This window comes from Callithrix jacchus, chromosome 4, assembly GCF_049354715.1.
Source record: "Callithrix jacchus isolate 240 chromosome 4, calJac240_pri, whole genome shotgun sequence".
Taxonomy (NCBI): Eukaryota; Metazoa; Chordata; class Mammalia; order Primates; family Cebidae; genus Callithrix; species Callithrix jacchus.
The window spans coordinates 39,162,660-39,181,683 of record NC_133505.1 but is presented as its reverse complement, the minus strand read 5'-3'; the positions used below and the strand labels follow the sequence as shown (position 1 = coordinate 39,181,683).

General features: G+C 52.0%; 4 protein-coding genes across 13 annotated transcripts; 2 read left to right on the top strand and 2 right to left on the bottom strand.

The window, feature by feature from the left end:
* Positions 1 to 3,198: 3,198 nt before the first annotated feature.
* LY6G5B (lymphocyte antigen 6 family member G5B) lies at positions 3,199 to 5,607 on the bottom strand. 2 transcript variants are annotated; one of them, XM_002806688.6, is made up of 3 exons: positions 5,439 to 5,607; positions 5,160 to 5,288; positions 3,199 to 4,568 (listed from the first exon to the last, which is right to left on the bottom strand). In XM_002806688.6, the coding sequence occupies exons 1-3, from the start codon at positions 5,494 to 5,496 to the stop codon at positions 4,168 to 4,170; spliced, it is 588 nt and encodes a 195-aa protein (XP_002806734.3). In that variant the 5' UTR covers positions 5,497 to 5,607; the 3' UTR covers positions 3,199 to 4,167. The 2 variants fall into 2 exon arrangements, with proteins under 2 accessions (XP_002806734.3, XP_017826458.3); XM_017970969.4 differs by having other exon boundaries at positions 5,160 to 5,457.
* A 1,328-nt stretch (positions 5,608 to 6,935) lies between these two features.
* CSNK2B (casein kinase 2 beta) lies at positions 6,936 to 11,755 on the bottom strand. Of its 4 annotated transcripts, none has more exons than XM_035295238.3 (7): positions 11,521 to 11,755; positions 10,112 to 10,194; positions 9,045 to 9,147; positions 8,347 to 8,462; positions 7,829 to 7,904; positions 7,493 to 7,682; positions 6,936 to 7,165 (listed from the first exon to the last, which is right to left on the bottom strand). In XM_035295238.3, the coding sequence occupies exons 1-7, from the start codon at positions 11,537 to 11,539 to the stop codon at positions 7,075 to 7,077; spliced, it is 678 nt and encodes a 225-aa protein (XP_035151129.1). In that variant the 5' UTR covers positions 11,540 to 11,755; the 3' UTR covers positions 6,936 to 7,074. The 4 variants fall into 4 exon arrangements, with proteins under 4 accessions (XP_035151129.1, XP_035151131.1, XP_035151130.1 ...); XM_035295240.3 differs by lacking the exon at positions 11,521 to 11,755 and adding an exon at positions 11,059 to 11,141; XM_035295239.3 differs by lacking the exon at positions 11,521 to 11,755 and adding an exon at positions 10,810 to 10,930.
* On the top strand, positions 11,210 to 18,933 carry GPANK1 (G-patch domain and ankyrin repeats 1). 6 transcript variants are annotated; one of them, XM_054253803.2, is made up of 4 exons: positions 11,210 to 11,425; positions 12,027 to 12,177; positions 12,552 to 12,999; positions 14,884 to 18,933. In XM_054253803.2, the coding sequence occupies exons 3-4, from the start codon at positions 12,554 to 12,556 to the stop codon at positions 15,326 to 15,328; spliced, it is 891 nt and encodes a 296-aa protein (XP_054109778.2). In that variant the 5' UTR covers positions 11,210 to 11,425; positions 12,027 to 12,177; positions 12,552 to 12,553; the 3' UTR covers positions 15,329 to 18,933. The 6 variants fall into 6 exon arrangements, with proteins under 6 accessions (XP_054109778.2, XP_035151123.3, XP_035151124.3 ...); XM_035295232.3 differs by having other exon boundaries at positions 12,552 to 13,182; XM_035295233.3 differs by having other exon boundaries at positions 11,210 to 11,440; positions 12,552 to 13,182.
* On the top strand, positions 16,507 to 18,933 carry C4H6orf47 (chromosome 4 C6orf47 homolog). The gene has a single exon (XM_008994152.5). The coding sequence runs from the start codon at positions 17,318 to 17,320 to the stop codon at positions 18,197 to 18,199; it is 882 nt and encodes a 293-aa protein (XP_008992400.1). The 5' UTR covers positions 16,507 to 17,317; the 3' UTR covers positions 18,200 to 18,933.
* Positions 18,934 to 19,024: the final 91 nt, after the last annotated feature.

Genomic DNA, 19,024 nt, shown 5'->3' with positions numbered 1-19,024 from the left:
TTTATTATTAGAGATGGGGTTTCATATTGGCCAGGCTGGTCTTGAACGCCTGACCTCAAGTGATCTGCCTGCCTTGGCCTCCCAAAGGGCTGGGATTATGGGCATGAGCCACCCCCGGGCAGAGAATGCTACTCTCAAAGAGACGTTAGGTTGATTGGATTCTTGGTCTCTTCAATTCTGGGCCAAGTTCTTCAGCTTTTGAGGGTGTTTTCCAGGTTGACCTGCTAGAGTTGTATAAACCTGGGCCTTTCTCTTATACTGATGTCAGAGGTCATGGAGAAGGGTGGACTTAGCGAGGTGGGGTTGGGGGAGCACATTAAGGATTTGTACCTTTGTATTCCAACTGCCTCATGACCTAATTATCATTGGTTTGGTGTCTTCCGTCAGAGTACAGGCCACAGAGATTAGTGAACATGTGTGCAAAACACTGTGTAGGTAACAAAGCTGTACAATGCCATTTCCATCAAGCACAGACAAAACTCATCTAAGCTACTACCAGTCAGGACAGCAGCTACCCCAGCGAACTGGGAAAAGCACCTGGGAGGGATACACAGGCAGGCTTGGCTGCGGGTAAAGGTCTTAATGCTGACTTGGTGGCTGGTTACACAGGTATGTGGTTTACCAAAATCCATCTTGTGATATGTGTAAGTTTCTGAATGTTTCACCAAAAAGGTTTGAAAATAAATAAATCAGCCAGGTGGGCATGGTGGTGTGCATCTACTTGGAGGCTGGGGCAGAAGGATCACTTGCGCCCAGGAGTTCAAGGCCAGCTTGGGCAACATGGCAAGAGCATTAGGAAAAAAAGCCAAACATTGTGTATGCATTTGACTCTAAGGCAAATACGGTTTTTTGAGGGGGAAAAGGCGCTAACTTCCACTTACATATGCACATTTACATGTGTTTTCTCAATCATCTGAGGCACTATCCCTACTTGACAGGTGACCAAATTGAGCCTGAAGAGACTGACTTCCCCAAGGGGTAAAGGAGCTGGGATTGGGCCTCCCAGCCACAAAGCTGCACTGCTTTTCAGAAAAAAAGGTTTCTTTCTTTCTTTTTTTTTTTGAGACGTAGTTTCGCTCGTTACCCAGGCTGGATCGCGACAGATGGCGTGATCTCGGCTCACCGCAACCTCTGCCTCCTGGGTTCAGGCAATTCTCCTGCCTCAGCCTCCTGAGTAGCTGGGACTACAGGCACGCACCACCATGCCCAGCTAATTTTTGTATTTTTAGTAGAGACGGGGTTTCACCATGTTACCACGATGGTCTCAATCTCTTGACCTCATGATCCATTTGCCTCGGCCTCCCAAAGTGCTGGGATTACAGGCATGAGCCACCTCGCCTGGCCCAGAAAAAAGGTTTCATAACCCAAGCACTGGAGTACAAGACTTGGAAGAGCAGACACCTGGCTGTGCTCATCTGGGTATCCAGCCGCTCAACACTGAGCCTAACTCAGAGCAGCATATGTGCAGTATGTTTACTTAGTGTACAGAAAAGGCTGAGTTGTAGCCATCACTGCTTTCTATATGCTTGCAAGATTTCAAAATTAAAATGAAGATCCAACCACTACAGCCCAAGGAGTGCTCTCTGCAGTTGGCCCTTCAACCCTGGAATCCCTGAGGGTGTCCGAGATGCTAGAATCCTTGAAAAGAACTAAGGAATGGCAGGAGGCCAAGGTCCCAGCAGCAGGTGACTCTGGGACATGGCTCTGAGTTCCAGAGTCTTCCTGGTTTAGAGAAAGTTTTTTTTCTATTGAGACTGAGTTTCATTCTTGTTGCCTAGGGTGGAGTGCAGTAGTATAATCTCCGCTCACTGCAACCTCCACCTCCTGGGTTCAAGTGATTTTCAGGCCTCAGGAGTAGCTGGGATTACAGGTGCCCGCCACCATGTCCGGCTAATTTTTTTTTTTTTTTACTACAGATGGGGTTTCATCATGCTGATCAGGTTGGTCTTGAACTCCTGAACTCAGGTGATCCCCCCCACCTCAGCCTCCCAAAGTGCTGGGATTACAGGCATGAGCCATGGTGCTTGGCCGATTTTTTTTTTTTTTTCTTGAAACAGTTTCACTGTTGTCACCCAGACTGGAGTACAATGGCGCGATCTCGGCTCACCGCAACCTCCGCCTCCTGGGTTCAAGCAATTCTCCTGCCTCAGCCTCCCAAGTAGCTGGGATACAGGAGAGCACCATCATGCCCAGCTAATTTTTGTATTTTTAGTAGAGATGGGGTTTCACCTTGTTGACCAGGATGGTCTCGATCTCTTGACCTTGTGATCCACCCACCTTGGCCTCCCAAAGTGCTGGGATTATAGGCGTGAGCCACTGCACCCGTTAGTGAAAAGACCTGGCATCTTCAAGGTTTAATGTTCTATGTTTTGTAGGGTATGTTTAAAGGTGGGAAGACCCAGTCCCTATGCTTTGATCTCCAGCTGAGCAGAGGGTGGGGAAGGATGTGTACCCTTTAAGGGAGGCCGACAGGAAGCCACAAAGGCCAAGTGCAATGGAAAGGGCCCTGCAACCCTATCTGGATCCCACACCTCATTAACTCTTTTTTTTTTGAGATGGAGTTTCGCTCTTGCTGCCCAGGCTGGTGTGCAATGGCTCACTGCAACCTCCGCCTCCCAGGTTGAAGCATTCCCCTGCCTCAGCCTCCCCAGTAGCTGGGATTACAGGCATGTGCCACCACGCCCGGCCAATTTTGTATTTTTAGTAGAGATGGGGTTTCTCCATGTTGTTTGGGTTGTTCTTGAACTCCTGACCTCAGGTGATCTGTCTGCCTTGGCCTCCCAAAGTGCTGGGAATTACAGGCGTGAGCCACCACACCTGGCATTAACCCTCTTTTTTTTTTTTTTTTTTTGAGATGGAGTTTCGCTCTTGTTACCCAGGCTGGAGTGCAATGGCATGATCTCGGCTCACGGCAACCTCCGCCTCCTAAGTTCAGGCAATTCTCCTGCCTTAGCCTCCTGAGTAGCTGGGATTACAGGCATGCGCCACCATGCCCAGCTAATTTTTTGTATTTTTAGTAGAGACGGGGTTTCACCATGTTGACCAGGATGGTCTTGACCTCTTGATCCACCCGCCTCGGCCTCCCAAAGTGCTGAAATTACAGGCGTGAGCCACCATGCCCGGCCCGGCATTAACCCTCTTTAACCTGTTTATACCTGCCCACACCTGAGCCTGACCCCACAAACAATGTCACACAGATTTAGCCCAGTCCCAGTTTATTGTGGAGAAAAACAGGGGACATGGAGCTGAGCAAGACACATCCTTCCCTCTCCTCTCACAGGCCCCTAGGGAGGTGGGTGTCAGGACTCAGTGAGGGGAAAGGGGGCTGAGGAAGCCAGAGACTGACAAGAGAGGACAGAAGAGAGAACAAGACCAGGACAAAAGGGGGGTGGTGGAGACAGTGAGGCAGGGACACAAGATTGCCAAGTCAGGACATCTGCATAGAATTCTATTCCTCATCCTTTTTCTTTGAAACAGTCTCACTCTGTTGTCTAGGCTCGAGTGCAGTGGTGTGATCTCGGCTCACTGCAACCTCTGCCTCCCATGTTCAAGCAATTCTTCTGCCTCAGCATCCTGAGTAGCAGGATGCTACTCAGGGATTAAAGAGGTGCGCTACCACACCCGGCTAATTTTTGTATTTTTAGTAGAGACAAGGTTTTACCATGTTGGCCGGGTTGATCTCAAACTCCCCACCTCAAGTGATCCACCCACCTCAGCTTCCCAAAGTGCTGGGATTACAGGCGTTAGCCACTGTGCCTGGCCTCCTTATCCTTCTTGCTGCAAGTTCAGTCCGGTAGTGGGTCTTAGACACAAGGACAAGACAGAGGAAAAAGAGCTGGATCTAAATAGGCAAGTGACCAGATTGAGAGGGATGTGGGACACTGGAACACTCATAATGGAGAAGGAATGGAGGATCCACTGTGACTTTCCCAGGTCAGCCTGTCTGGGCAGAATCCACACTAGAGATTATTTTCTAGGAGGAAGAATAGTACCAGTGTTCAAGAGAGAAATTACACCAAAGGCATATAGATGCTGGTGGTACAACAGAGGGAGGCCTAATAAATTACTGACCAAAGAATGTGGGTGTTTTCAGAGAGGGGAGTGCAGGATGCTGAGGGTGTCAGAGAGAGACACTTGCACAGAGTGGAATTCAGGAAGGGTGAGGTGTCAGAGTCCAGCCTGGGGAAGAACCAAAAGTCCTGAACTATTGAGGAACAAATACATGCGGCGCAGGTCAGCAAAAGACAAGCCCAGGTTCAGGGGCAGTGTCGCCACGGAGTCCAGGCCATCAGGCTCCTTCCCAGCATGGAAACTGGGGAGGGGCAGTGAGAGGTTCAGGGCCTGGTAGAACCACGGAATCTGCCAGTCAGACAGAGGCAAGGCCAGGGGCCTGTCACGGGGCTCCGGCTGGGAGCTCTGGAGCTGGGGGCTTGACCAGGAGTTGCAATAATCATACTGGCAGCATTGGGCCTCATACCAGTACTCTGCAAAGTAGGTGTTGCGTTTTTCTTGGCAGCGGTAGGAATTGTACTGTCCACAGCCTCGAACAATGAAGCGAACCTTGACATCTGAGGGAGATGGGAAAGCTGATAACCTCTTCCAATAGCTTCCTATAGTCCATAAACGCCAGCCACTGACTTTCCCCTTATTTCACCCAGACCTGACTTCTAACCCACACTCCTTCAAAAAAAAGCTAGAAAAGTGAGCTCTGTTGGTCCCCTAGAACCTTAGACCCCTCCTTCCAAGATCCTTCTCTCTTCCTTTTTTATTTTTTTTGAGACAGGGTCTCGCTCTGTCACCCAGGCTGGCGTGTAGTGGTACAATCTCGGCTCACTGCAATCTCTGCCTCCTGGGTTTAAGAGATCCTCTCACCTCAGCCTCCCGAGGAGCTGGGATTACAGGTGCACACCACCATGCCTAGCTATTTTTCTGTAGAGACAGGGTCTCACTATGTTGCCTAGTCTGGTCTTGAACTCCAGAGCGTAAGTGATCCACCTGCCTCAGCCTCCCAAAGTGCTAGGTTTACAGGCATGAGCCACTATGCTTGGCCCCTCCTCTCTTCTTGTACCCCACACCTGGAGCAGCCCTGATATGTGAGAGGAGAGGAGACCAAGCCATTGGCTGCCCCACTAGCAGCCCCTTCCTGGGAGCTTATTTACCATAATAGATGGTGATCACCATGCATGGGGATGAGCTGCTGATGGTACACTTCTCTGAGCCTGAAATGCATCCTACAGAAGGGTCTTCTAAGAGGCAGAAGTGGCAGGTCCGGATGTCAGGAACAGGAACTGGGGAGGCAGAAGAAAGGATCGATGGGGGCACTGGCTCACTCTCAAATACCCTGGCCAGTAGGAAGCCCAAGTATCCACGGCCAAGCTCCACCCCCATCCTAGACTCAGTTACCCCTCCCTCCCTCCCTGCCCCTGGGCCCCACTTACCCTTTCCCACCGCGAAGCCCACCATGACCAGCACACCTATAAGCACATGGGCCTTCATTATGGGATTCTGGGGAGACGGGCAGTTTCTGAGGGAGGCCCTGAAACCCCACCTTCCTGTGACCACGCTCCTTAATCCTGAGCTGCAGGGTGGTTTTGACAAGGTCTGAGCAGGAGCTACTGTAAGTGCAGAGCTATATTCCTGCCTGTTGCAGGATTCTGGCTGGGGAGGAAGTTATTAATTTGGCAGGAGGGACAGTGTGTCCTCACCCACAAGGTCTGGTTCCTGAGTGTGGGAGCAATGTTCCAGATGGGGCAATACCTGGGTACTACCTGGTTCTTTATCCAGTGTCTACCTTGGTTCTGCATACCCTCCAAAGGCCTATTCCCTCCCATGGAAAGTCCATGGGTTAGAGTCTATCTCTGCCACTATGTGCTGTCTTCCTCATACAACAGAGCCAGTCCCCACTGTGCTGGGAGAAACTAGCCAGGAAACCAACCATCAGCAGTCTCAGCTCCCCCAACAGGAGGCACAGACATCACTGAGCAGCAATTCTAGACCTTGTCCCACCTCGTTCCACCCTTTAGTTATACCGACTTTAGGACTACTTTTACTTTAAAACCAAAACTAGGCCGGGCGCAGTGGCTCACACCTAATAATCCCCTCACTTTGGGAGGCCAAAGTGGGCAAATCACCTGAGGTCAGGAGTTTGAGATCAACATGGAGAAACCCCATTTCTACTTAAAAAATACAAAATTGCTGGGCACGGTGGCTCAAGCCTGTAATCCCAGCACTTTGGGAGGTCGAGGCGGGTGGATCACGAGGTCAAGAGATTGAGACCATCCTGGTCAACATGGTGAAACCCCGTCTCTACTAAAGATACAAAAAATTAGCTGGGCATGATGGCGCGTGCCTGTAATCCCAGCTACTCAGGAGGCTGAGGCAGGAGAATTGCCTGAATTCAGGAGGTGGAGGTTGTGGTGAGCCGAGATAGCGCCATTGCACTCCAGCCTGGGTAACAAGAGTGAAACTCTGTCTCAAAAAAAAAAAAATTAGCCGGGCTTAGTGGCGCATGCCTGTAATTCCAGCTACTTGGGAGGCTGAGGCATAAGAATTTCTCGAACCTGGGAGGCGGAGGTTGCCGTGAGCCAAGATTACGCCATTGCACTCCAGCCTGGGCAACAAGAGCAAAACTCCGTCTCAAATAAAAGATGGAGTTGCTGATTAAGTCCCTTATATAAATAGACAGTCACAGGTATCCAAACAAACACTTCTCATCTTTGAAACATGCTTTTTCTACCTTTTCCTTTTGACCTTGCCCTTCATCACATGCAGTCCTAGGAATTCTGTTCTATACTAAAAACATCACCCAATCCACTGAGCACAAATCTGTCCTGGTTTTCAATCTGGAGAGGGTGGGCTGGGCCATGAGGGCCCTGAAGTCCAATATACCATCACCTTCCCTTCCCCAACCACAAGCACCAGCAGACTAGCTCATGGCCTTTTCTTCCACTTTATTTCATATTCCCACCACAATAATGACTCCTTTAATTTAAACTAAAAACCATACAGGGTTCCTGAAACGGTGGTAAAAAGGAAAGGAAGTGCCAAAGACTGCAGGACAGATCGGGTGGGGAATCAGCGAATCGTCTTGACTGGGCTCTTGAAGTTGCTGGCGGCTTGGAGCTGCAGCTGGTAGGCCATCGGATGGATCTTGAAACCGTAGAGCCTGGGCCAGGGCAGAGGTCAGAGGCAGCAGTATGAGCCCCATCCAGGCCCTGCCAGTGACCTGCATTCCCACCTTCCCACCCGAGCTCCTACATGGACCTGTTCAGAGCTTAAGCCTAGTGTTCCCAACTTCTCAGCTCAAGAACATTCTATGATAAGGTAACTGAAGCACAGACAATCAAATAACTTTCCTACCAGTCACTTAGCAGGGAGATGTCCTGATTCTGGAAGAAGCAGGCCTCAAGAAAGGGACATGCTTTGTCCTCCCTTCTCTCTAGAGGATCTTAGGCCTTTCCTTTGACCCTTAATCACTCTCTCTGCTTCCTACCTGGGCACAAACTGGTTGGCAGGTCGTTTGGGCCGGTACTCGGGATGCACCATGAAGAGCATGTGAGGGAAACCAGTGCCGAAATAGGCGCCATCCGTGTGATGGTGCCGTGATGACTTGGGTGTGTACACATCCATGCACTTGGGGCAGTAGAGCTTCACCATGGCTTCACCTGGGATGTCTGAAAGGCCTGGGAGACAGCCAGACTCAGCAGGCCAGGTAGCCCCCCATTCCCACCCTCACCTCCCCTCAGGACTCAGGCCCCAACATGCTGAGCCCAACTCCTTTCCATAAGACTGTCACACAGTTCCTTCCTTTCCCTGCTTCAACACTCACCAATGGGAAGCATTGGCTGGTTCTCACAGTACACACGGGGACAGTAGCCAAAGTCTCCCTGCTGGTACTTTTCCAACTGAGGTGAATAAAATGGAAGGGGTTGGCAGGTAGGTGTTAAGAGAAGAGGCAACTCCCTTCTCAGCCCAACCCACATCACTCTGTCCCCCACTCCTCCCACCTCTGTCCAGAGGCCCCTTCACTGGCCCAGATGGGCTCTCAAACTCCTATGTTGCCTTTCTTCCAGTTAGGCAGACAACAAACCATCAGAGCCATTCACTGTTTGTTCCTTGAGGAAGAGCCAATCTATAACAACTCTCTGTTCAAGGTCTGTCTCCCTCCCTGAAAACGATCCCTTCAGGATGACCCCCAATCAGGATTAAATTCCAAGGCCCAAGTTCTGGGGTTCTTCCCCTCTTCTCAGCTAGCTTCCTTAGCTGGGCTGAAACATGACTTCTTGCTGCAGGAACCTGTTTCTCTTACTGCTCAGAAAGAGGCAAGTGGGAGCAGAGTGGCCTCACCATCTGGGCAATGCCACGGTTGGTAAGGATGTAGCGGGCGTGGATCAATCCATAAAGCATCTCGGCTGCCTGCTCAATCAAGTCACTCTGGTTGGGGTTGTCTTCCAGTTCTTCATCTGAAACACAGCCCAGCCAAATGCAACCACTTGTTTTTCAGCTTTCCTAGGTGCCCTGCCCATACCCAGGGGCTGCTAGCTATTCAGTTTGCCTAGCACCTACTTTTGAGCCTTACCCTATCCAACACCTGGGCATGTGACCCAGAAACCTGGGCTTCTGACGCTTTCACCAGCCCAAGGCAGAGCTCTGCCTTCTCTTCACACCTCGTCAGCCTCTGCCCTCTCCTCTCCTCTCCTCTCCCTCCCAACTCCCTCCTCAATACATAAATGCGACAATATCAATGCAGAAGATCAAACTCCGGACTAGAAGGTCCAAGGTAGGAGAAACAGACAGCAAATGAGACCCATGAGGAAACCCATTTTGGAATAGATCCGAACTGTGGATTTAAAAAGTATGGGAAACAAGTGATAATGCGTCACAAAACTAGACAAGAGTCAGGTGGAGGATCAAAATAAAGCATGAATTTGGGGTTAAGAAAATCAGAGAACCAAAGGAAATTTCAAAATTCAAGCAAGTGAATAGGGATCTGAAGAGAAAAAAAAGTACACGCACACACACAAACAACCCTGAGGGTGCCTCACCAGGCTCCAGGTCCAAGATCATATCTAGAGCTTGTCGATAGTGAGGGACCTGCTCATTGAGTCCAGTAAGATTAAATTTGTCCTGGATGTAGTCTTCATCCACCTGTCAGGATATGGAAGCCAAGAGGGAACCCATGTCAAAATCTCCATCTTTAACGTGAGCAAAATGCTCTAACTGATGCCTTGTTATCAACCTAACTGCTCTGTTCCCCCTTGTTTCTCACTTGAAACTCAGCAGAAGTACTCGCGTCTCTTCTCTGTTCACCTATACTCCCTCCCATAAAAGCTTTGGCTTTTGTTTTCTAAGGATAAGCAGGTACAGCAGTCTTTTTCTTAGAGAGACATTCTTTTCAAGATCTCTATCCTTATTCCTGTCTCCCATCGCTAGGAACCATTTTGTCCTCTCAGCTGGCTAAGGAAGGTGGAAGCTGAACAGCCTGGTTTCTGAACAAAAGATTTGGATACGTAGCATTTCAATTCTCCTAACGGCCACCTGAGACAGGTACTAGCAGTGCCACTTTAGTAATAAAAGACACACGCTGGGTGCACTGGCTCATGCCTGTAATCACAGCCCTTTGGGAGGCCAAGGCGGGCAGATTACCTAAAGTCTGGAGTTCGAGATCAGCCTGGGCAACCTAGTGAAACCCTGTCTCTACTAAAAATACAAAATTAGCTGGGCGTGGTGGCAGCCACTTGTAATCCCAGCTACTTGGGAGGCTGGAGCAGGAGAATCACTTGAACCTGGAAGGCAGAGGTTGCATTGAGGTGAGATCACACCACTACACTCCAGCCTGGGTGACAGAGCAAGACTCGGTCTCAAAAAGAAAAAAAGAGAAAGTCACAAATTGCCTAGTCCAACGTTATATTGCTGGAGGATGGCAGAGTTGGGACAGGCCCCAATTTTGCCACTTTAGCACAGATTTGCCGGGGGTTACTGAGGGGACTCTTCATTGATGGGAAGTTTTCAAGTAGCATATAAGAGAACGATGAGGAAGTGGAATATGTGGAGAAACGTCTAGTGGGAATCTATGTGGAGCTGGCAAGGAGGGGGGTTGAAGAGAACTCACTTCACAGAAGAATTCATTGCCACGGAGCCCACAGAACCAGGAAATCCAGGACACCTCCTCTGAGCTGCTCATCTTCACGTCAGCTGGAAAACGAAGAATGTCAGTAAAGCTCAAGTTCTCCCTCCTTGCCTCTGGTATCCTCCCTCCTCCCACATTCGGCCCTCCAACCACGGGAGACTTTAGAATTTGGAGCCGTCCTTTTTTAAAGGATCCCAAACTCTGAAACACTCCTCTCCAGCTCCTCTAATTTACGTCTCAGCTCCTTTTCTTTGAGGTTAAACACACTTTGGGGTCCCACCACTTGAGAGAACCCAACAGATACTTTGACCCACCAGCCTGACCCACATCCCTGGAGCTCCCGAAGGCCAGGGCCCTCTCTACTTTGTGTCACCTCCAGCACGGACCTCGGCTCAGGCTCCCTACCACTGCAGCTCTCTGCATGACCCCGGCGCCTTTCCCAAGCGTTTCGAAGTTTATCATTCTCTAGCAAGAGCCGGGCCCCTCCTCTTCTTATGGGCTGGAGCGACCGTCAAGTCCCTTTCACTGGAGTCCACACATCTTGCCTCCGCTCCTCAGGCCACCTCTCCCTCCTTTGTGCCGGACCTGGTCGCTTCCTCCCCCGCCCCCACATCAAAGTACGGAGACCCCATGTGCTGCTCCCAACAAGAGACTCTGAGTAGCGACGACCTCAGACTCACCGCCTGGACGGGGACCAGGACTGGGGTGGGGTAGGGAAGTCGCTAGTTCCAAAGAACGGCGGCGACCGCTACAGCGCAGGCCGCGGACCCGACCGCGGCAAGAGAAGTGGGGTGGGGGGGAGTGGAAATTGGGGAGGGTGGGGAAGAGGGCAACACGCAAGCGCCAAGGGTCAGGTGCTGCGATGGATGCCGGGACACGGAGTCCCAGGTAGAAAGAGAAACTGGTGAAATGAAGGAAAAGCGAACTACCAATCCCAGGAAGACCCGCGGACGACCTGGCTGTCACGAAGCCCCGGAGGAGGACGCTTGCGGGCGGGGCACAGCGAGAAGCCACCGGAAGCGGAAGCCAGGTATGACGTTTGGGGCCAGGGAGCCTGGGAAATATAGTTGTGTGCTCACTGGGAGAAAAGCCGAGATGGGGCGGGGAGAGGAGGGAGACACGCAGTTCCCGTCTAGTTCCGGCGCAGCGGGGCGCTGCTGCCCAGGGGACTGGCCCATCCCCGGCCAATCCGCTGGGTCCTTATTGATTGTTGAGCCCCTAGTGAGAGTCAGTCCCGCCGGACACCCTTGACTGGCCTCCTGTTACCCTCCCGGCTCTGGCCTCATGAGGCGAGAGGTGCAGTTTGGCTCCGTGCGTAGGGACTTGGGTTGGGTGGGCTGGGCTGAGCTGAGCTGAGCGTTGTGAGAACCAGAACGGCCCAGTGCGGTAACCTGAGGTGGGGCCAGCCATTTCGCTCGTCCCCTTGCACTTCTCCTTTTACGCTCTAAGTGTGACCTTAGAACCCTGGTCAGAGTAATGGTGAGGGGCAGGCGTGACGTTATTTCATTTCACGGCTTCTCGGCATTCCACAAGTTTCCCTCCGCCTCCTGAGGGCCTTTCCTAACACGGAGAGTGGATTCCCAGGTCCAGAAAATGGACTTGGAGCGAGGGGGCGGGGAGGGGGGCGGTTCACGTTGAGGAAGGCGAAGGGCATTGTGGGGGCGTATAGGTAAAAGTAGAACCCTAACCGACAGATCCTGGTGCTCGCGCCAGCGGGGCGCGCAGAGCTTTGCGCGTTTGCTATTGGAAAGGTTCCAGCGCGGGAAACTGAACTGGGAGCTTTGCGCACGCCTGAGCCCTCAAGTAATGTGGGTTGTGGTTTTTGTTGTTGTTGTCGTCGCCACGCATGCGTCTTCGTGCCGTGCGGCTGTTTGATTGTGTCAACTCTTCTGTTTAGAATAGTGCCATTTTGCCGTACGAAAGCTACACAGCATCGCAGACTGGAGCCTGTCCTCCAGATCTTCCTAGGGAGTGACTTCTGTTTCGGAGAAAACTCCAAAATGGTATCGAGGAAGATTTAAAGGGACAGGCTGATTTTTTTCTTAATGGTATGTGTGTTTTACGGAGGGGTAAAATGGTTTCAGAAAGAGGCTGGTATTTATTGTTGGTGAGGATGGGGGTGGGAGTGGGGGCGGGACGCAGGACCGCTGGACAACTGTCTCATGGAGTTTTATTAACCTTTGCTAAGGAGCAGAGTCGGTTATTGTAGGGTTCTGTGTTTTTACAGAAAACCTCTTTCCCTTAGGCCCTGCAAGGTCCTAAGTTGTGGCGTCATTTTAGCGGCAGGAGGGTGTTTTTTGACTAGTTTTTCTCATCCCAGCATGTCCCTGGAGACTCTGGTTGCTACAGGGGTCACCAGTAGCTTGGCTTGCTTGTGTCATCCTTCCCTTGCCTGGTTTCATTTTCTCATTTCTCCCAAAAGCCATGTCCCGGCCCTTCCTCATCACCTTCACCCCAGCCACTGACCCCAGCGACCTCTGGAAGGATGGGCAGCAGCAGCAGCCACAGCCCAAGGAGCCAGAGTCCACCCTGGATGGGGCTGCAGCCCGAGCTTTCTATGAGGCCCTGATTGGGGATGAGAGCAGTGCTCCTGACTCCCAGAGATCTCAGACTGAACCTGCCAGAGAAAGAAAGAGAAAGAAAAGAAGAATAATGAGGGCAGCTGCGGCAGAAGCAGTGGCAGCAGGACCATCAGGAAGACATGGACAAGGGAGATCCCTTGAGGCTGAGGAAAAGATGACTCAGCAGATACTGAGGGCAGCCCAGGAGGGGGACCTAGCAGAACTTAGGAGACTGCTGGAGCCCCATGAAGCAGGAGGATCTGGGGGGAATATCAATGCTCGGGATGCCTTCTGGTGGACCCCACTGATGTGCGCTGCTCGAGCGGGCCAGGGGGCAGCTGTGAGCTATCTCCTGGGCCGTGGGGCTGCCTGGGTGGGGGTCTGTGAACTAGGGGGCAGGGATGCAGCTCAGCTCGCTGAAGAAGCTGGTTTCCCTGAGGTGGCTCGCATGGTCAGAGAGAGCCATGGAGAGACAAGGAGAACAGAGAACCGGTGAGGGGAAGCTAGTTCAGACCCATGTTTCAGTGTGTTCTGCCTTTCTCAGCCACTCCACACCAGAGGCCCCAGCACAGTGCTGAAGAGTTCTTTCCTTATGGTCATGTGTAAATTGTCATGGTGGTGTAGTCAAGTGGTTATGAATGTGAGCTCCCTGGATTGATTTATGTTATTATTTTTTTGAGACAAGAGTTTCGCTCTTGTTGCCCAGTGATCTCGGCACACCACAACCTCTGCCTCCTGGGTTCAAGTGATTCTCCTGCCTCAGCCTCCGAGTAGCTGGTATTACTGGCATGCTCCACCACACCTAGCTAATTCTTTACTTTTAGTAGAGACAGGGTTTCTCCATGTTGGTCTTGAACTCCCAACCTTAGGTGATCCATCTGCCTCGGCCTCCCAAAGTGCTGGGATTATAGGCGTGAGCTACCATGCCCAGCAGCTCCTTGGCTTTAAAGCCTGATTCCACTTACTTGGGCAAACAACCTAATGTCTACATGTCCTAGTTTTCCATCTTAGAAATGGGGGTAGTAAGGATTGTTGTTAGTATTCAGTGGGTTAATACATGTAAAATACTGGGTGTGGTGGCGCCTGCCTGTAGTCCCAGCTATTCGGGAGGCTAAGACTGGAGGATCTCTTGAGTCCAGGAGTTCTAGGCTGTAGTGTGCCATGCCGATTGGGTGTCCTCACTAAACTCGGCATCAATATGGTGACCTCCTGGGAGTGGGGGACCACCAGGTTGCCTAAGGAGGGTGAACCAGCCCACGTCAGAAACGGAGCAGGTCAAAACTCCCGTGCTGATCAGTAGTGGGATCGCACCTGTGACTAGCCACTGCACTCCAGCCTGGGCAACAAAGCGAGACCCCATCTATTAAAAAAAAAAAAAAGGAAAAGAAGAAAAAAAGATATGTAAAATGCTAGAATAGTACATACCACATAGTATGCGATATATGAATGTTAGCTGTAGTCATTACTTATCACTAGTATTCCTCCACTTGCCAAAGAGCTTGCTAGGCCTGGTTACCATTTTTTTCTTATAATTATTCTGCTCTGAGTCCCACATGGTTTAAAAAAAAGTTTTTTTAAGACAAGTGCAATAGTGAGAAGGGAAAAGTAGAGTAAGGAGTTTGATCTGTCACTGATTGAACAATCAGTTCAGATAATTCACCACCTTTGGATCAGTCTGGATCCCTCATTGTTAAATAGGAAGGATGGCAGTTTGTTCCTTTTCTTTTTGAGACAAGGACTCACTGTTGCCCAGGTTGAGGTGCAATCTCAGCTCCCTGCAACCTCTACTTCCCGGGCTCAAGCATATTTTTTGTAGAAAGTGGGCTTTGCCAGGGCATGGTGACACATACCTGTAATCCCAGCTATTTGAGAGGCTGAGGCAGGAAAATCACTTGAACCTGGGAGTTGGAGGTTGCAGTTAGTCGAGATCGCACCACTGCACTCCAGCTTGGGCAGCAGAGTCAGACTCCACCTCAAAAAAAAAAAAAAAGCAGGCTTTGCCCAGGCTGGTCTCGAACTCCTGAGCTCAAAGCAATCTGCCCACCTTTGCCTCCCAAAATGTTAGGATTACAGGGGAGAGTCACTGTGCCCAGCTGGCAGTTTGTTCCTTAGAAAAGCTGAAAGGATCCTGTCCCACCCTACCAGCCCCTTTTCCCTCCCCTGCCCTTAATGCTTTTTCTTCTTTATCTGCAGGTCTCCCACTCCTTCCCTCCAGTACTGCGAGACCTGTGACACCCACTTCCAAGATTCCAACCATCGCACATCCACTGCTCACCTGCTGTCACTGTCCCAGGGTCCTCAGCCTTCCAACCTTCCACTTGGGGTGCCCATCTCCAGCCCAGGCTTCAAACTGCTGCTGAGGGGGGGCTGGGAACCAGGAATGGGGCTCGGACCCCGGGGCGAGGGCCGTGCCAACCCCATCCCCACTGTCCTCAAGAGGGACCAGGAAGGACTAGGCTACAGATCAGCACCCCAGCCCCGGGTAACACATTTCCCAGCTTGGGATACCCGAGCTGTGGCTGGGAGGGAGAGAGCCCCTCGGGTGGCCACACTGAGCCGGAGGGAGGAGAGTAGGAGGGAGGAGAAAGATAGGGCTTGGGAGCGGGATCTAAGGACTTACATGAACCTTGAGTTCTGAATTTGGTAAAGTCTGACGCTGGTCTGCTGAAGTCTGAATTTGGGCCTCTGACCTGGGCCCTTTGGCTTCCACTTCCTGGGATCTGCCCTGGTGCAGACCCTTGGGTTTTGGGTCAGTGGGTTCTGTCTTTGCAAGAGATGGGCTGGGAGTGAGAAATAAATCAACCTTTTGTGGTTTAGTCACGTTTCTGGAAGCTGTTTTGAGGAAGCCAAACAAGCCTGGGAGCCACATGCATGTCCCACCTGAGCCAGAAGGGGCAGCCTCTCCAGGTGGCGTGTTAAGGTCACTTCCCTCCCTGCCAGACTGGATTTACTTTCAGGTCCTAGCCTCTCCTGGGAGTGCTCCACCTGTTCTTTCAACCTGCCCTGGACCAGGAACTGCTGAGCTCCATGCAAGTCTCACTTCCCCCCAGGAAGAGTTCCCTGGCTAGTCCAGCCAGTTTACTGATTGTACAAACATAAGTCCATATACTATGTGCGAAGAATCTAGGTAAAGACATTCCCAGCCCTCAAGGAGTTCACAGCTGGAGGGGGAAACAGCCATGTGATCAAATACAGGATGATAGGGGAAGTCAGAGAAGGCCCCTAGAGATGAGAATGGGTAGGGTTTTGCTGGAAGAGGTCAGTGTGATAGGAAGGCCCATGATTATCAAGCTTGTACACTTAGTTGAATTGGGACCAGAACTCTGGCCTCCAAATAAAAACTTTAAGTAAAGGTTCTTCATTCCACCTATTTGTCTACACTTTTCCATACTTCCCCACCACAACACCCTTGTCTTGCTCACGCCAGGTGCTAGGCACAGGAAGAGCTCACTGTTGTGAAACCTAGGAATTAAAATTTGCAGGGACAAGGGAGGGCTGTTCGGGTTGCAAGACTTCTCTCATTTTTTTCTTTGTGGGAAAGCCTTTCATGAAGTTTTGGATGCAAAATGGAGAAGTGGTAGGGATGTGGAAAAGAGCCCAGGGGCAGGGGGCCATAGAGGGCGACCGAGTTTAGGGGCGCATGGGAGGCCCAGGAAAATGGAGAGCTGGGTTTATATTCAGGTCCCGGCCCTTGCTGATAACTTGGCGTCCCGCGGTCTGGCACGCACGGACAGTGCAGTGACACGGGGGCGGTCGATCCACAGGGTCCGCCCCATGAGCTGCAGCACCGCCCCCGCGGGTCCTTCCCGTCCCGGTGCAGCTGCTTCCGGGCTCCGCGGCTCCCGGCGGCTCCGCGAGGACGCTGCCCCAACGCTGGGCCCGGGAGCAGTCCCTGCGCACATCACCCGGATGTGTGGGTTCCCCGGGTAGGCTCGTGCTTTGTCTAGCGACTGGGATCTCCAAGGACATCTTAGTTCTGACCTTGCGGAGGTCGCGTCTGTGCTGCGTGTTCGTAGGCCAATTGGGCCACTTTGTAGAAATCATAGCCCTCTAAATCAAGAGACGAACGCTGCTGGCTGGAGTTTGCTGGACACTTCCATTCTACCCCCCAACAGAGAATTCCTATTCCACGAGGTCCCTTGGGGCAGCATTTAAAAACTACACGATTCAGGAATACCTAGGACTTGGGTCCACCTTCGTGCCTGCTTTATTGGATGAAGCACTGCCTCCCCAGTTTCTGGGGCACCTTGGGGCGTGGCCTTGGTGAGTGAAACTTGGGGTGCTGCCTGCTGGGAAGGAAATCCGGAAACAGGACATTCTGGTGGTAACCCAGGCCTTGTCAGATCTGAGACTCGGAATCTTGTTTGTGGGGGTGTGGATGGTGAATGAATTTGGGTGTGCCTCCCTTCACCCCAAAACTGAAGAAGAAGCAAACCACTTGCCACATTTAAGGCTGCATGACCCTTCAGAGAAGGGAGGAGCGACTCTTGAATTCAGAGTACCACTGCATCACCAGGCAAATACCTGTTCTGAGCCAGAAAGACTCTGGCTTCTGAGGAGATCCTGAGAGTCTGGGCAATACCAGGAAGCAGCCTCAGAATTTAGGGGCCCATTACACACCCTAACCATGTTCCTGCGACGGCTTGGTGGCTGGCTACCTCGTCCCTGGAGCCGCCGGAAACCAACGAGGCCTGACCCACCTGACCCAGAACCCAGACGGGTGGACAGCTCTCCTGAGAATTCAGGAAGTGACTGGGATAGTGCCCCAGAAACCATGGGAGATGTGGGGCCTCCCAAGGCCAAGGACTCAGAGGCATTGAGGGTTTCTAGAGCTGCTTCCAAACCAAGCAGTGAGCTCCAAGTTGAGCAGCTAGGTAGCAAAACAATGGATTCCCTCAAGTGGGACCAGCCTGTCTCTAGCGCCCAAGAGCCTGGGAGACTGGAGGCTGGAGGGGCCATTCCCAAACTTGGATGGGATCATGTGGATTCAGGTGGCACCAGGAGATCAGGGGTGTCCCCTGAAGGGGGATTGAGCGTCCCTGGACCAGGAGCCCCAGTGGAGAAACCTGGCAGGCATCAGAAGCTATTGGGCTGGCTGCGGGGGGAACCAGGAGCTCCCTCCCGCTACCTGGGGGGCCCAGAGGAGTGTCTGCAGATCTCCACCAATCTGACCCTGCATCTGCTGGAGCTACTGGCCTCTGCCCTGCTGGCCCTGTGCTCACGACCACTGCGAGCAGCGTTGGACACATTGGGCCTGCGTGGACCGCTGGGCCTCTGGCTACATGGCCTACTGTCCTTCCTGGCTGCCCTGCATGGGCTCCACGCTGTTCTGAGCCTACTTACTGCCCACCCCTTGCACTTTGCCTGCCTCTTTGGTCTCCTGCAGGCCCTGGTGCTGGCTGTCAGCCTCCGGGAGCCCAGTGGGGATGAGGAGGCCACTGACTGGGAGAGTAAGGGGTTGGAGAGGGAGGGTGAGGAGCACAGGGGAGACCCAGGAAAGGGGCTGTGATTGTGGGGTGGGGTGGGGGCAAAGGGTGAAGATAGTGTGGGCTTTAGGAGAAAAGTGTGGGGCATGACCCAGATTGTAAGCATGGGGATCTCAGGGATGGGGAAGAAACCCCAGAGTATGAGGATGCAGAACCCCCCACTTCATACACAGAAGAGAACAGCTATTTAGTGTGTTTGTGTATGGACAGTGAGGGCATTGCCCTTGGATTCACCAGCTGTTACTACTTTTTGCTTTTACATTTCTCCCACCTTCGGTTTTTTTCTTTCCATCTCCACTTTTTAAAACCCCCCCCAAAAAAAAGTGTGTTGGTAGAGAATAAAGACCAAAGGGTCCTCTCTACCTTTCAAAACTCTCCTGTGGTGGAGGAGACCAGGACAGGATAGACAGACCTCTGCAGTAAGAGAATGGTTAGGACACCCAAGGTATTCCTTGGATCTCGGGATCTGAGCCATCAGGGGAAGAGTGGAGCTGCTAGGCAAGTGGATTAGGGGGTATGTATTGGGCTCCACAGGTGACAAGGAGCCTGCAGGGCGGATCTGGTGATCATGGGAGCCAGAGGGAGTGGGGACAGTGCAGGCAGTATTGGCAGGAGGGCCAATGCAGAAGGGCTGGTACCTCAGGCAGTGTGGGGGAAGCACGGGAGCTTGCAGTCCCCACTTGGGGGCTCGGGGTTTGCTCACTCAGCAATAAATGACTGTCACACCAATCCCTAAATATACCACTACAAAGTGAGAGTTACTGCCACTCTGTTCTTCCTGACGCCGTCCAGCTGGGGGTTTAGGTGGTAGAGGATCCAGGGGGAGTGTTGAAATGGGAAGAGTGGGA